This window comes from Carlito syrichta, unplaced genomic scaffold (assembly GCF_000164805.1).
Source record: "Carlito syrichta isolate Samal-C Ts95f unplaced genomic scaffold, Tarsius_syrichta-2.0.1 Scaffold316420, whole genome shotgun sequence".
In the NCBI taxonomy this organism is placed as follows: Eukaryota; Metazoa; Chordata; class Mammalia; order Primates; family Tarsiidae; genus Carlito; species Carlito syrichta.
In genome coordinates this window covers 1,682,457-1,696,728 of record NW_007260516.1, presented here as the reverse complement: position 1 = coordinate 1,696,728, position 14,272 = coordinate 1,682,457, and the positions used below count along the sequence as shown (strand labels likewise).

The 14,272-nt window shown below is 37.3% G+C and overlaps 1 protein-coding gene across 1 annotated transcript in view; it reads right to left on the bottom strand.

The window, feature by feature from the left end:
- Positions 1-14,272, bottom strand: part of PCSK5 (proprotein convertase subtilisin/kexin type 5) — a 467,206-nt gene that overhangs the window by 297,855 nt on the left and 155,079 nt on the right. Inside the window, exons 8-9 of the mRNA XM_021707170.1 lie at positions 4,838-4,926; positions 1,344-1,516 (exon numbers count right to left, since the gene is read on the bottom strand). Coding sequence (XP_021562845.1) covers positions 1,344-1,516; positions 4,838-4,926 — 262 coding nt within the window. The remainder of the gene's footprint in view (positions 1-1,343; positions 1,517-4,837; positions 4,927-14,272) is intronic.

Sequence of the window (14,272 nt, the reverse complement as noted above, 5' to 3'; positions counted from 1 at the left end):
ACCCTAACACCAATCCCAGAAAGATGTGGTAAAATCATTAATATTTTTACTCTAGCTGCAACATTACATTAGTCAACTGAATGACTGCATTCCAGTGTTTCAAATCTGGGCTGAACATGTAAATTCATTTCAATTCAACAAACTTTTATTGAGTACACACTAGAATTCAATGCATTGTCTAAATTTTGTAAAACCCATAATGATGTGTAGAGCACAAGTTCTGCTCTCTAGGAACTTACAGTTTAGTGAGGAAGACACACCCAGAGCTAACTCTGATACAAAGCACAATACAGTAAGGACTCACTGTGTAGCACCAGTAAAAATACAAAGCATAGATAGGGGCTTCTAACAGTTAATTATAGTTTGGGCAGCAAGAAGGCTTCTGGGAAAAGGGAATCTTTTAGCTGAGGCTTGAAGATCAAACAGCATTTGGCCAATAGTGGTAGGGCTTGGGTGTGGGTCACAGTGCCACATAGGAAGACCAAGGAATTGTAGGGAAAGCAGTGTGTGTTGATGAATAGTAAGAGTGGAGCACACTTATATCACAAGGAGTAAAAGGAGATGAGGAAAGAAAGAGAGATTAGGGTCAGATCAATGATGCCTTTAAATGAACATGAACGTATGCTGTAAATCACCCAAAAGTCTATTCACAAGTAAGAAAGAGGAAAATATTGCTTCTATTGGTGCTCTCCTCCTTCCATGATTACAAAAGTTAGCCTCCCTGGTTTTTATTTAATTTAAATAAGACAGGATCTGTTAAAATCTGTAATATGAAATGGATGCTTTATTACATTAAATTATGTGGCCAGTTTTATGAGGGAGAGTGGTCGGTGGATTTTTTTAGTGGAATAAATGAAAATAATGATGCGTTAAGTCACCTGATTAGAGAGATTGGGAGCCAGTATAAAAATAATATTGTACTGGGACAGAGGTGACTAGACAAGGGATCATAAAAGGGAGATGCCTTCTGGACGTCACTGGATGATCTATCAACACTACATGGAGAGTGTCAATATCTCCACTCAATCTCAGAGTCCCCAGAATTTACTTCTTTGAATGCAAGATTAGCATATTAACATATTTCCTTCAAATAAATCTTAAATTCTCAAATATACCTTTGCTCTCTTCAGAGGAAACTCTCTAGCTCTTAGTTCATTGGCAGAACAAAAAGAACTCACAGTCCCAAATGTTCAACATTTCTTTTCATTTGCCTATCTGGTGGCACAGCTGAAGTGCTCCATCCAGAATTCTAGACGTGAGGACTGGAAACCCACAGATTCTCCAACGTGAGCATCATCACCTATCCACCACACAGTATTAGCCCATGAGCTTTTAAAACCTACCATTCTAACGCCGTTTTCAAAGGCTTGCCGGGTGAGGGGGGCTGGTCCGTCCACAGTCTTGCCGTCATCATCTGGGCCCCAGCTGGCACTGTAAATGTGTACGTGCTGGGGATTGAAGCTAACTGACTTTGCTTCAACCATGTCTGTGACATCTCCATCCAGCATTCGCACTCCTTCAAAACAGAAAGGAGAACAAGCTTACTACTGGAGCTTCACTACAAGACACCCAAATAAATCCAGTCATAGAACTTGAGGGAAAAGGATACATGTGTAGCAACACTTAAGTGAAAAGTAAAAGGAAAATGCACTTTGCAGGCACTATCTTGGGGAGAAAGCAAGTCACGTTGCATGTAAAACTTCTTTAAAATCTGTTTTTTATCCAGTATTTTCTTTTTTCAAGGCTCCAGCCTCTATAACAACTGCCACTATCTTTCTCTTCTCCTCCTCCTTCTCTTGAGTGCAATCCATCTTCCTTAAATGTCTCTTCATTGAATAACTTGCATTCATAATTAGTATAAAACATTCTAACCTTAGCAGTCTTACAAAACTTAGAAAGCTGCCAAGGTAGGATGGTCTCATCTACTCCATATTTAATATTACCCCCTAATCTGTAAGACTGGTGGGAACTTAATGTTTCTTTTTTTTGTCAAATTATTTATAAGTCAAACAATAAATAAGAATGCTCTCCATGCATGTGGAGCTTCAAATAATTCTCAAAGGGTTTTAGCAAAGTTTAAACATTAATCTTCATGTAAGTATATTCCTATCAGACAGGTAACAAGATATTATTAACCCTTTTATGCAAATTTAGACACTGAGATACTCAGAAATAAACTTTATGCCAGATGGTAAGCTTCTTTTTTTCCTTTCATTCTGGAGACTCCAAAAACAACCACAACAGAACACCGAATTGTGAAGAAAACATCTCTCCTTCAGCTTAAAATAAATACCATCCCTGAGACCCTGTATTATTTTAAAATTATATCTTTACAGGCCAAATTTACACTGTAGGAAAATCTTGTTATCCAGTAGGTTATTGGTTATCAATACATAGGGATTAAATAATAAAGCCATAGGTCAGGTAGCTTTGGTACTATATGAATTGAGGTTGGAATACTGGTAGAAAAGAAAAATATTCTTGAAGAAACTGTACCTCTTTTGTGCATTGGAAAAAAATGTTTAACCTTCAACTATAAAATTTGCAAACAATGAAAAAGAGAAAGAATAAACAATAAACACGTATAGCCAGTACTCAACACCTGTCAATACTTTGCCTCATTTTCAAAATCTAAAAATATAAATATTTAGTTGAATCATTTTAAATTCCATGACAGATGTGACACTTCATCCTACAATTTTTTAAATAAAAAATATGGAAATAAGTCCCTCTTGTCACTAACATCCAGCCAATATTCAACTTCCTCCAAGTATCTTTAAAGACGCTGCATTTTGGTTATTAATTTCTCTTACTGTCTTTCCTCAAGACTTCTGAATTTTTCATGGTGATGTATCTTAACAGGGGACGTAGGGAATGAAGGCTATAAAAAGACCGATTAGAAATTATGGAATGGAAACCGTACTTAGAAAGCTTGTCAGTGGCTTGTGTTGTGAGGGTGAAAACCCTGTGTAATGCTTTCCACGTGCTGGGTCCTGAGTAGTCACTGGTTTATTTTAATTTGAATATTCGAAATTTATCTGCATGTTTTTCCATAAAGAAATATGAACTACTTCTTACTTTCTATTCAAAAGCATAAAATGAAGCTATTTTATTGGTACAATGAAATCTGAAATAAACTCTATAGCTGCCCCAAACAATCTCACTAGCATGTCTAAATGTCAACATGAGAGTACAATGTAACACCTGAAATCAGTTACTATGTCAAGCAACTTATTGGAAATACACACACACACACACAATGCTTGTTCAATCACATTTTAAGGATAATATTCATATTCTGATCTAAAATTCACTAAAAAGAATCGCTTTTTGTCAAGGTTAAAGATGAAAGGCTGCTTCTTTTTCCTCATGTAATGCCAAGGCTTCATGACTTTGCTCTGGGTGTTAAATTATAATTCAGAATGTTCTTGTGTAGTGCATTCATTTTATTTTTTTTACTAAGGTGCTGCTGAGCTAGGTCAGTGGTTTATTGGTGAGTTCATAAGTTCATCCCCTCATTCCTTCAAGGTCATAGGAGTGCCGGGCTGTGTTGGAGAGTAATGATGAGGACGTGTGGTGTGTGTCTGTGAATGTGAGAGACTGTCCTGGATCATGGAAAGGGGTAACTAGGCAGCCTCTCATCAGAGTCTCTTGGGAAGAGCAGGAGGCCCCAGAAATCTCATCATCCTTCAGGGAATGAACAACTTTTCTTCTTTGTCTCCTTTCTTTAACTCCTCCATATGCATTTCCCTTAATACATAGTGGATGCTCCTTGAGTACAGTTAGTTACTACTAAAATCATAATCTAAGAATCCAAGGTGAAACGAAGGAAAAAAAGAGGCCAAATTTACAGTGGACTGACATTCAAGGTAGTTTCAAAAAAACTTTTCTTAGCTCCACTATTATATACCTTAAATATTTCATGTTACAGGGCCTCTATATTTATACCCTTATCCTAGAAAGGATGATCATTTTTATTTTTTAGTTCCAAATCTGTTTCCCATATGAAAACAAATAGTGCACTGAAAACCAGGAAGCCATCCCTATTCCAGAAGCTTCATTCATCTTAAGATACCCTTAGGAGACCCCTAGGGAACACCTTCAGGCCAGGCATAATGATAAAATCCCTAGAATCTATAAAATCTGTTACAATATTTATTTCCAACTTGTGTGTGGCTGTGGACTAGGCTATTGCTTACAAAAAAGATTATAAATGGGAAAGTTAAGTTTGCTTTTGTCACTGCTTGAATTTATACTGCCTTGGCTGGGACCTTATAGTAAGCCTATATGTAATTGAGTTTGCATATATGTGTGTGTATCTGTAGATATCATCTAAATTATTTGTGGAAACAGTATCACTGTATTATGGAATTTCAAAAGGAGACTTTACCATTTCAATTACAATTAAAAGGAGTTTTGTTAAAGCCTGAGGAAAACAACGACAAAAAAATATTTTCTACTTTGAGACAATTTCAAAATGCTTCTTTCCACAGAGATAGTATTATCTGATATTTATATTATTAGCTCTTTCTGAAGCAGACAGCAAGCACAGAGTTTTGGTACAGATGTCAATGACCCCATCTTTACTGCTAGATAACATTTTTTTTCAAGGCTGTTTTTTAAAAAAAGTGTTTGCAACATTTTAAGGGCACTGCTTCAGAAGTCTTTAACTATATATTTAGCAACCCAGGTTAACACAGTCATTTTGGAGTCAGCAACAGAACACTATTACGCTTATCTTTAATTTTAAAAAGATTCTGAAAGCCAAGCAGCTAACCGGCTCGTTTCTAGATCCACGTAAGAGCTATCTATATCCACGTAAGACTGTTTCTCATACCTCCGATCTTGGCGTTGAAAGCAATTCCAACCGTGCAGTGTGAGTTGTTTGCAGCGGCTGCCACTTCCCCAGCACAGCGGGTCCCATGTCTGCAGGCAGAACACACGCAATTTCTAAAGTAAGACACTTCATTCTCACAAACTCAACGCGTCATTGCCACCACTCGGGCTCCAAAGTGGTGAAGAATGTACCCAGCTGTGGTGTTTCTGGAACTTCCTTTTCAAGTAGCACTTCGTCCATCCATGGCAAACTTCTAGCCCTTGATAATATTGTTCTGTTTTGGATTCTATCCCTCTTTTTCTTTTCTTTTCTTTTTTTTTTTTTTTTGAGTCAAGGTCTCACTCAGTCACCCAGGCTGGAGTGCAGTGGCAAAATCATAGCTCACAGCAGCCTCGACCTCCAGGGCTTAGGTGATCCATCCACCTCAGCATCCCAAGTATCTGGGATTACAGGTATGCACCACTACGCTCAGCTAGTTTTTTGATTTTTTGCAGAGATGAGGTCTCACTGTGTTGCCCAGGCTGGTACCAAACTCCTGGGCTCGAGCGATTCTCCTATCTGTCTCTCAAATCCCCTCCTAGGATTACAGGAATGAGCCACCGAGCCCAGTCTTGGATTATATTCTTAATATGCTTATTTTTCATATCTTGCTTTCCCAACAAGAAAATCTTCCTGAAGGCTGACACCAAACTATAATTTTTTTTTTTTAATCTTCCAGACTTTCAATGACTGATATGGTAGTCACCAGTGATATTTGGCTATTGACTAGTGCAACCTCATCTCAGTTTTTAATTTAATTTGATTTTAATTTAATTTAAAAGTAAATGCTCAATTCAATTATTAGAAATTAAAATGACTATGAGGATCTGCTTTTTAAACTGTAAGTTTAAACACAGATCAAGTATTTCCAATAAAAATGTATTATCTAAAATGGAATGTACTGCGAATACACACTGGATTTCAAAAATTTCATATGAAAAAATGAGAAGGTACATTTATAATTGTTTTATATCACTTAATGCTAAAATATTTTATTTAAGAAAACATGTAAGCAACATTTTTCCCCGTTTGTTGTTTTCTTTTCTTTTCTTTTTTAACAGATAGACAGGGTCTCATTCTTGTCGCCCAAGTTAGAGTGTATTAGTACAATCATAGTTCACTGTGACCGCAAGTCTCACTATGGTCCCCTGGTTGGTCCCAAAGTCTTGGCCTCAAGTGCTCCGCCTTTCTTGGCCTCCCATATCGCTGGGATTAAAGGCATGAGTTACTGTACCTGATCTGTATCCACATTTTTATTGTTTTTTTTCTTTTTAATGTGGATAATAGAGAATTCTAAAATTATTTTCTGAAATATTTTCTCTGTTGTTTCTTGTTACAGTCATTTTGCTCTTTGATCAGAAATATCTTCCAGTTGAAAGAACTTGCAAGATCATCTTATTCAAGGATGGTAAAGAAATCTCAAGTATAAGGTATCATTTGCTTTAAAATGGTGGACTAAAACAGTGTACTAAGAGGAATTCTAAGGCACGACTGAGCCCAAAGAATGAGCACTAAGAATGACAACTAATGTCTGCCATGATTGCAAAAGAGGGAGGTGACTATCATTATGGTGTACTTGTCATTGCTAATAAAGTTCAATGCCAATCTCTTCCTTCATTTTTAGAGATGACAGTATCTAAGAGGATCAGAGATGTGAAAAGATCTATCAAAAGCAGCACAGTTAGCAAAATGGTGACTAAAACTCAGGCCCCCAAATTCCACTTTAGTGCTTTTTATTTTACAGCAGAGCTGCCTCAGACAACCCCTGTCATTAGATTTAACTACCATATGTACAATTATAAATAAGTTACTGCTTATAACTGATAGATGTACATGCACGTTTACATAGAAGAGATATAATGCTTTTTTCACTTAGTGATGTCATGTATCTTTGTATATAAATATTAATCTATATATTATTTTAATGGTTACTAACGTCCTGCATAATTATTTAAGTGATATATATAGGCTGGGCGTAGTGGCTCAAGCCTGTAATCTCAGCACTTTGGGAGGCTGAGGTGAGGAGACTGCCTGAGCCCATGGGTTTGAGAACAGCCTGGGCAACTTGGCAAGACCTCATCTCTACAATAAAAAAAAAAAAAATCAAAAATTAGCCGGGCATGGTAGTGTGCGCTAGTAGTTCCAGCTACTTGGAAGGCTGAGGCAGAAGTTCATCTGAGCCCAGCGGATCAATGCTGGGGTGGCCATGAGCATGCCACATCGTGCTGTGAAATATGGATATTCATATGCAGAAGACTGAAACTAGATGCCCACCTCTCATCATATACAAAAATCAAATCAAAATGGACTACGGACTAAAGACTTAAATTTAAGACCTGACACTAAAAAACTACTAGAAGAAAACACTGAAGAAATATTTCAGCTCCAGACTGGCTGAAATTGGTTGCCCACTCTCCAAATGCGTATGCCCACCTAGGCTTATAGATCTGAGCACCCCAGCCTGGGTGACAGAATGAGATTCCAACTCAAATAAATAAATAAATAAATAAATAAATAAATGGTATATATACAAATAATGTGTGTGGTGTTTCTCTCTGTATGCACGCACACCTTAAACTTTTTAACAAGTCCTCTATTTCTGGAAAATTTCCCAGTTGTTTACTAGTATTAACAAGGATATGAGAAACAATCTTGAGTATACATATCATTTTACACCTTGGGACAAATTCCTGGAAGTAGAAATACTGGGTCAAAAAGTACAGAATATATTGTCTGGTTGTTAACAGCACATGAAAGTAATGTAACCAAGTCTCATAAAAACTGCAGAATCAAAAGTATTACTACACAATGAAAACTATATAATACTGATGAAAAAGACTGTAGAGGACACAAATGAGTATCCCATACTCATGAATTGCAGGAATTAATATTGTTAAAATGTCCATACGGCCCAAAGCGACCTACAAATACAATCCCAAAGCAACCTATAATCCCTATCAAAATAGCAATGGCATTTTTCACAGAAATAGAAAAAAATATCCTCAAATTTTTGTGGAACCACAAAAGATTCCAAATAGCCAAAGCAATCTTGAGCAAAAGAACATAGCTGGAAACATCACACTACCAGACTTTAAAATATACTACAAAGTTGTAGAAACCAAAATAACATGGACTAACAGAAAAAAAGACACACATAGACCAATAAGACAAGATAAAGAACGCTGAAGTAAATCTCCACATAGACAGCCAACTCATTTTCGACCAAGGTGCCAAGAACATACATTGATGAAAGACATGCTCTTCAATAAATGGTGCTGTGAAATATGGATATTCATATGCAGAAGACTGAAACTAGATCATATACAAAAATCAAATCAAAATAGACTACGGACTAAAGACTTAAATTTAAGACCTGACACTGTAAAACTACTAGAAGAAAACACTGAAGAAATATTTCAGCTCCAGACTGGCTGAAATTGATTGCCCACTCTCCAAATGCATATGCCCACCTAGGCTTATAGATCTGAGATTTCTCAGAGAAATTCTGGTGACCCCCACCTAGCTCAATCATGCACTAAAAAGTTACTCAATACTCTTCCAAGAGTTTTAGATGTAGGATACTAGGAAAGATATAACTGAATATTCTACCATATTATTTTAAAAAGGAAGAAGTAATTTTGTTCTGTATTCCTAAAATGTAACAAAGCTCTGCAAAGACTATATGCATCATTAATACAGAGCGAATGCTCCTGAGTGAATAACAGAGCAACCATTCCCTTAAAAATAAACCTTTCTTGTCACTTTGGAAGGCAGAGGTGAGAGGATTACCCGAACCCACAGGTTTGAGACCAGCCTGGGCATCTTGGTGAGATCTCATCTCTACAATAAATCAAAAAATTATCCAAGTGTGGTAGTGTGCCTGTAGTTCCGGCTACTTGGAAGGCTGAGACAGAAGGATTGACAGAGTCCAGAAGGTCAACGCTGGGGTGACCATGAGTGTGCCACTGCATTCTAGCCTGGGTGACAGAGTGAGACTCCAACTCAAAAAAAAAAAGCTTTCTTGCAATGACTTCTGTTGCTCTACATCATAATATATAAACCATTTTTGGGTGACAGTAAAACTATCTGAGCTGAACCCTCACTCTACTATCAATGCATTATGCATTGTATTTTAGTTAAATAATACATTGCAGCATACTGTAATTGAAGGTCAAATGGCTAATTCAACTACATTTAAACAGCCCACTCTCTTCAGATCACAATGATATTAACTCACCACAAGGTATCAGTCATCTTTTAAATTTTTATATCTAGTTTAACTTGGTGTTTTGACATGGATTTAAAACAGATCATAGAACAATAGATATCATCATGACCTTTTTTAAGTTCAAGTGTATGAACAAGATTCAATTTTTCCCTAGTCCCAAAGAACAAAGATTGGGTCAGCAAGAAGTATGTTCATAGTGTCAGTTAAATAAAAAAGTCACAAAAATAAAAGACCACATTTTGGATCGATTTTTGTTCAGACCACAGAGTATAGCATTTAGAATACTTTCAGCATAAGGAGAAAAATAAGATGAAAAATTTACTAGATTTTAGCCCAGTATACAACATACTTGTTATACACTCTAACCCACATGCACCTAAATACGAACTTTTTTTTTTTTTTGAGTTGGTGTCTCACTCTGTCACCCAGACTGGAGTGCAGTGGCCGCTCCCGGCCACCGCAGCCTCGATCTGCTGGGCTCCGGCGATCCTTCCGCCTCAGCCTTCCGAGTAGCTAGAATTACAGGCGCGCGCTATCACACCCGGCTGATTTTTGATTGATTGTAGAGATGAGATCTCGCCAAGTTGCCCAGGCGGGTCTCAAACCCACGGGCTCAGGCAATCCACTCATCTCAGCCTCCCAAGGCACGGGATTACCGGCTGAGCCACCGTAAATATGAACTTTACTATACTAGTTAATCTGTTGCCGTTGTGCATATGCTTACAAAATTACTGCAGCACCTATTTTCTGAGACCTCAAGACAATAACCCAATTTTACAAACTATAATGAGTCTATAGACCAGTGACTTAAGAAAAATTGAATGTCATCTAAAACAAATGGATGCAGACAAACCAAGAATTTAAAAACTGCTTCTGACTGCATACCTTCCATGCTTCATTGCTGTCACATCCCTAGTAAGTGTGAAACATTTTATTATGTAACTCTTTCCTCAATAAACCATTTTAGCTCTTGAAGAGCATCTTGACTTAACCTATGCCAGTCTCTGTTCTAGTGCATTTTCTTACCAAGTTTTATCATCTACTACATTACCCATTCCTAACAATAAACAACTCTAATTGAAGGTCTATAGAAGTTTCACCTGGGTTACTTTATTAAAAAGGCAGAAAATAGGACAAGAGAGTGCCTGTTAATTTCTACATATCATGAACACATACAAGTTAGGTGAAGTGAGTGTGAACCATAAATGCATGGGGTCTAGTGTGTCTTGCTAAGTGAGAAGATGCTGCCATCACTCCTCCTACTGTCCTCTCTTCACACTGCTTCGTGAACATCTGTGAACTTTCTTTTTTCCATACGAGTTAGTGGGGATTAACTTATTTGAGCTTTCATCTGGATCTGAAGGCAAGATGAGAGCAAACTTAGAATGGCTGGGGACATAGGCTGGAGGTCTCTCGTTACACTTGACAATGCATTGTTTAAAAGTCACAATTACACTTGTAGGGACTCAAGTTTCAAGTGAGAGAAAGATGGCTTTCCATTTCATCCCTTTCTTGGAACAAACATCTTCAGGTGTTCACGGATTCTGTCTACTTTCATTGCTGCCATTCCCTTCTGACATCTGGTGGGTCCTCTTTTTTGCAGGTTTCGATTTTGTACGAATATGAGAAAAAAACCATTGGCATCTGTATCATGAAGCCTCTTAGAAGGGGAGAGGAGATCCAGAATAGGGATATGTTCTCCAACACATCATTCAAAACTGAAGTTTCTGACTGCACCTGTCATGCATGACCACAGGTACCACTTCCTGTTTGTATCACACCCCCCAATTCTCAAGGTGTTCTAACCCTATTTAATTCTCACATCAATATATCTGCAACATTGATATTATTTCTCTTATTTCACAAAGAAGAAAATTCAGTCAGATGGTGATTGGAAGGTATAAAATGTGGCAGGGCAATAACTAGACCAAAGTCTCCTTTGAATACTAATGACATTCCACAATTCCAGCAAGACTCACAGGGCCCATGTGCCTAAGGTTTTGAATGACGGCCAAGATCTCATGACTTCTGTGCCTCCGACCCTACTTTTTGCTTCCTACTGAGGCTCTGTGAGGTAGAGGTGACTTTATTCCTTCGTTAGTATTGATGACAGGATATTTGATGGTATATTTTATAGAACACCACGATACATTATTCAACTTGAGTGGGAAGATGGAATCTTAAAAATGAAAGCTTAAGAATGGAAATTAGCTGACAATGAATTATCACCCTGTCCTTAGTGAAAAGTTGACAAACGTATTCAGGAAAAATGTATAAAAAACTTTCAAGAAGTAAAAAAGAAATCACGTAGTTTATTTAGTGGTGATTAGTTTTTGTGACTCAATTACAATAATAGCTTCTAAAGTACCTACAATTACACAAAGTCTACCAGGCTTCAACCGTATTAAAATTTTTTAGTATAGTGTGAAGTCAGAAAAAAACTTGTTCCACACAATAACTAGATAGATACTTAAAATGATACAAGATAATGTTTATAGATCCTTTGCTAAGCCTAACACCGAAATCATCTTAAGCATGAACTTTCAAATTATGACCATTTTTCTACTTTATAGACATTGTGAGTCTTCCTTTTGACCATTAAGAATAGATGTGCAGCCGGGCTCAGTGGCTCAGCCTGTAATCCCGTGATTTTGGGAGGCTGAGGTGAGTGGATTGCCTGAGCCCGCAGGTTCGAGACCCACCTGGGCAGCGAGACCTCATCTCTACAATAAATAAAAAAAAAAAAATCAGCCGGGCATGGTAGCGCATGACTGTAATTCCGGCCACTAGGAAGGCTGAGGCGGAAGGATCGCCAGAGCCCAGCAGGTCGAGGCTGCGGTGGCCGGAAGCGGTCATTGCACTCCAGTCTGGGCAACAGAGTGAGACTCCAACTCAAAAAAAAAAAAAAAGAATAGATGTGCAATATTTTAAGAAATTAATAGAAGTCAGCATTTGTCAACTGCTCCATCATCTGGCAGATATCTTATTGTAGGCAAGGAAAGAAAATGAAAAGTATATTTTATAGTGTTAAGTAGCAATAGTTCACTACAGATAATTAGCCTCAGATGTCAAGTGTAAACGACAAGTAAGTTTAAATAAACAGAAGACTATCTCTTTTGGTGAGTTAAAAGTATATCAGTCTCTCTCTGTCTCTCATACACACACACACACACACACACACACTCCATGTAAAAACGAGAAAATCTGACTAAGGTCTGTAAATTGCATTAATGCCAATTTCCCAGTTTTGATATTGGGCTCTAATTACATAAGCTATTATCATTGGTAGAAATTAAGTGAAGGGAACAAGGATCCTCTATACTATTTTTACAATTTTCTGTGAGTTGATAATGCCTTCCCCAAAAAGTATCTTAAAAATTGCTGTAGGTCTGAAAAATTAGTAGGTATTTAAAAGATTGGTTGTACTTTGAGAATATTTCAGTCAGAGCACAAATAATATCGACAATAAAATAACACCAACATAAATACAACTCAAGTGGTCAAAGGGCTGCTTTAGATGTGTTTGCTGACCTTTGCTATTTTACCTCTTCTTTATCCACCCCAGTATTGACCTTTGATATCTTCTTCTCTCCTTCCATCTGACCAGCAAAATAGCTTATTCATGATTAACTGAAAGAATATAAAAAATGGTGCTAGTCCATGTCTAAAGAAACAAATAAGTACCTTGGTTTATCAGAATATCCAGTTTTTGGCCTTGCATAGGTTGCTTTCTCAAATATAATGTTGCATGGAATTATGAAGCACAGTAAAATCCTAAGACAGGCATGTACGTATGTATATATGAGTGTATGTATGTTTAGAGTCCTGAGACAGTAACCACCTCCTTGTTAATCTAACTTTCTTTCCTTCATTTATCTTAGGGATCAAAAACAAGGCAACAGAATATAAGAGATTTCTGTTGATGAAATTGGCTAATCATGATGACGAAAATGGGACCATTTTTCTCGGCTTCCTGGTTAATATCTGTCATGCTTTTTGGCTCCTTTTTTTGATTTAAATAATTCCTTTTCCATGTGGCACCTGAACTTGGTTCTATGAAAAAAGATTGCCCATACCTGTTTGTATCCCCTTGGGATTCCATGATGCGATTCCTTCCACACTGGGTCTATTAGGACTCTGAAATCCTATTTCTCAAGTTTTCTAAGCTCTAGCAGAGGGTTCTGTTTAGTCTTCTGAAACTCAGATACGCTATTTTCCACTCCATGTATTTGAAGCTCATTTTCTACCACAAATGGAGGACTGAAAAAGTGCCTCCTTTACCCTTGACTATGAATAGACAGAAATTAGTCATTCTTGCGGATTCACTTGAGGTCTGTTCTCGATGAGCTGGGAGGCAGATATTATTCTCTTACAAGTTCATAGATGTGAATCTAGAAGATTCAACTCTTCCCTGGATCTGAAAGGGCCAATGTGATGCCCATTTCTTCCACTGGAAATCTATCTGCTCTACTGAGATAAGTATTACCTATGATCCCAGAAAATAGAACTGTAATATTTTATTTTTAAGTAAGCAATGAACTGTCAGAAATGCTGTTTTTACTTTCTTGAAAATTACCAAAGTACATCCCCCAAAATATTTTGGTTAACTTGATTCTTCCTTCCTTCCTTCCTTCCCTTTTTCCTGTCCAAATAATTCACATACTCTGTCATAACGATTTTTGAAGCAAGGGGGTATACAAAGTTGAATAAGGCAAGGCTGTGGTACTCACAGTCTTGGTAGGGAAGATTCTGAGTAAAGGATTAATGGAATCTTTTCTACTTATCTGTGAAAAAAATGAGTGGTTTAATTTTCTAAGTCAATTCTCCTTGATATCTGATAGAGGCGAGATGTCAGCCACCAAGCTACACTGCTTATAGTAAAAAGGAACACTGGTTGGTGAATTATCACAAACTGGGAGATGTGTGATCACGATTGTAAATATATGATGAGAAGTCTTAGCATTAGGCTTCTGAGAATAGACCCTAGGAATAAAGTGTGCTCCTTCTTACAGTAACCTATATTCATATATGTACCCTATTAATATATTCATATAGGCTACTGCAAGAAATATTGTTCTTGTGAGCCTGAGGATTTCAAGGTAAAGTGACTCTCATATCCATCCATATAAAACTCAGTCTTCCCAACTGAGGTGTCAATTAGGAGAGGC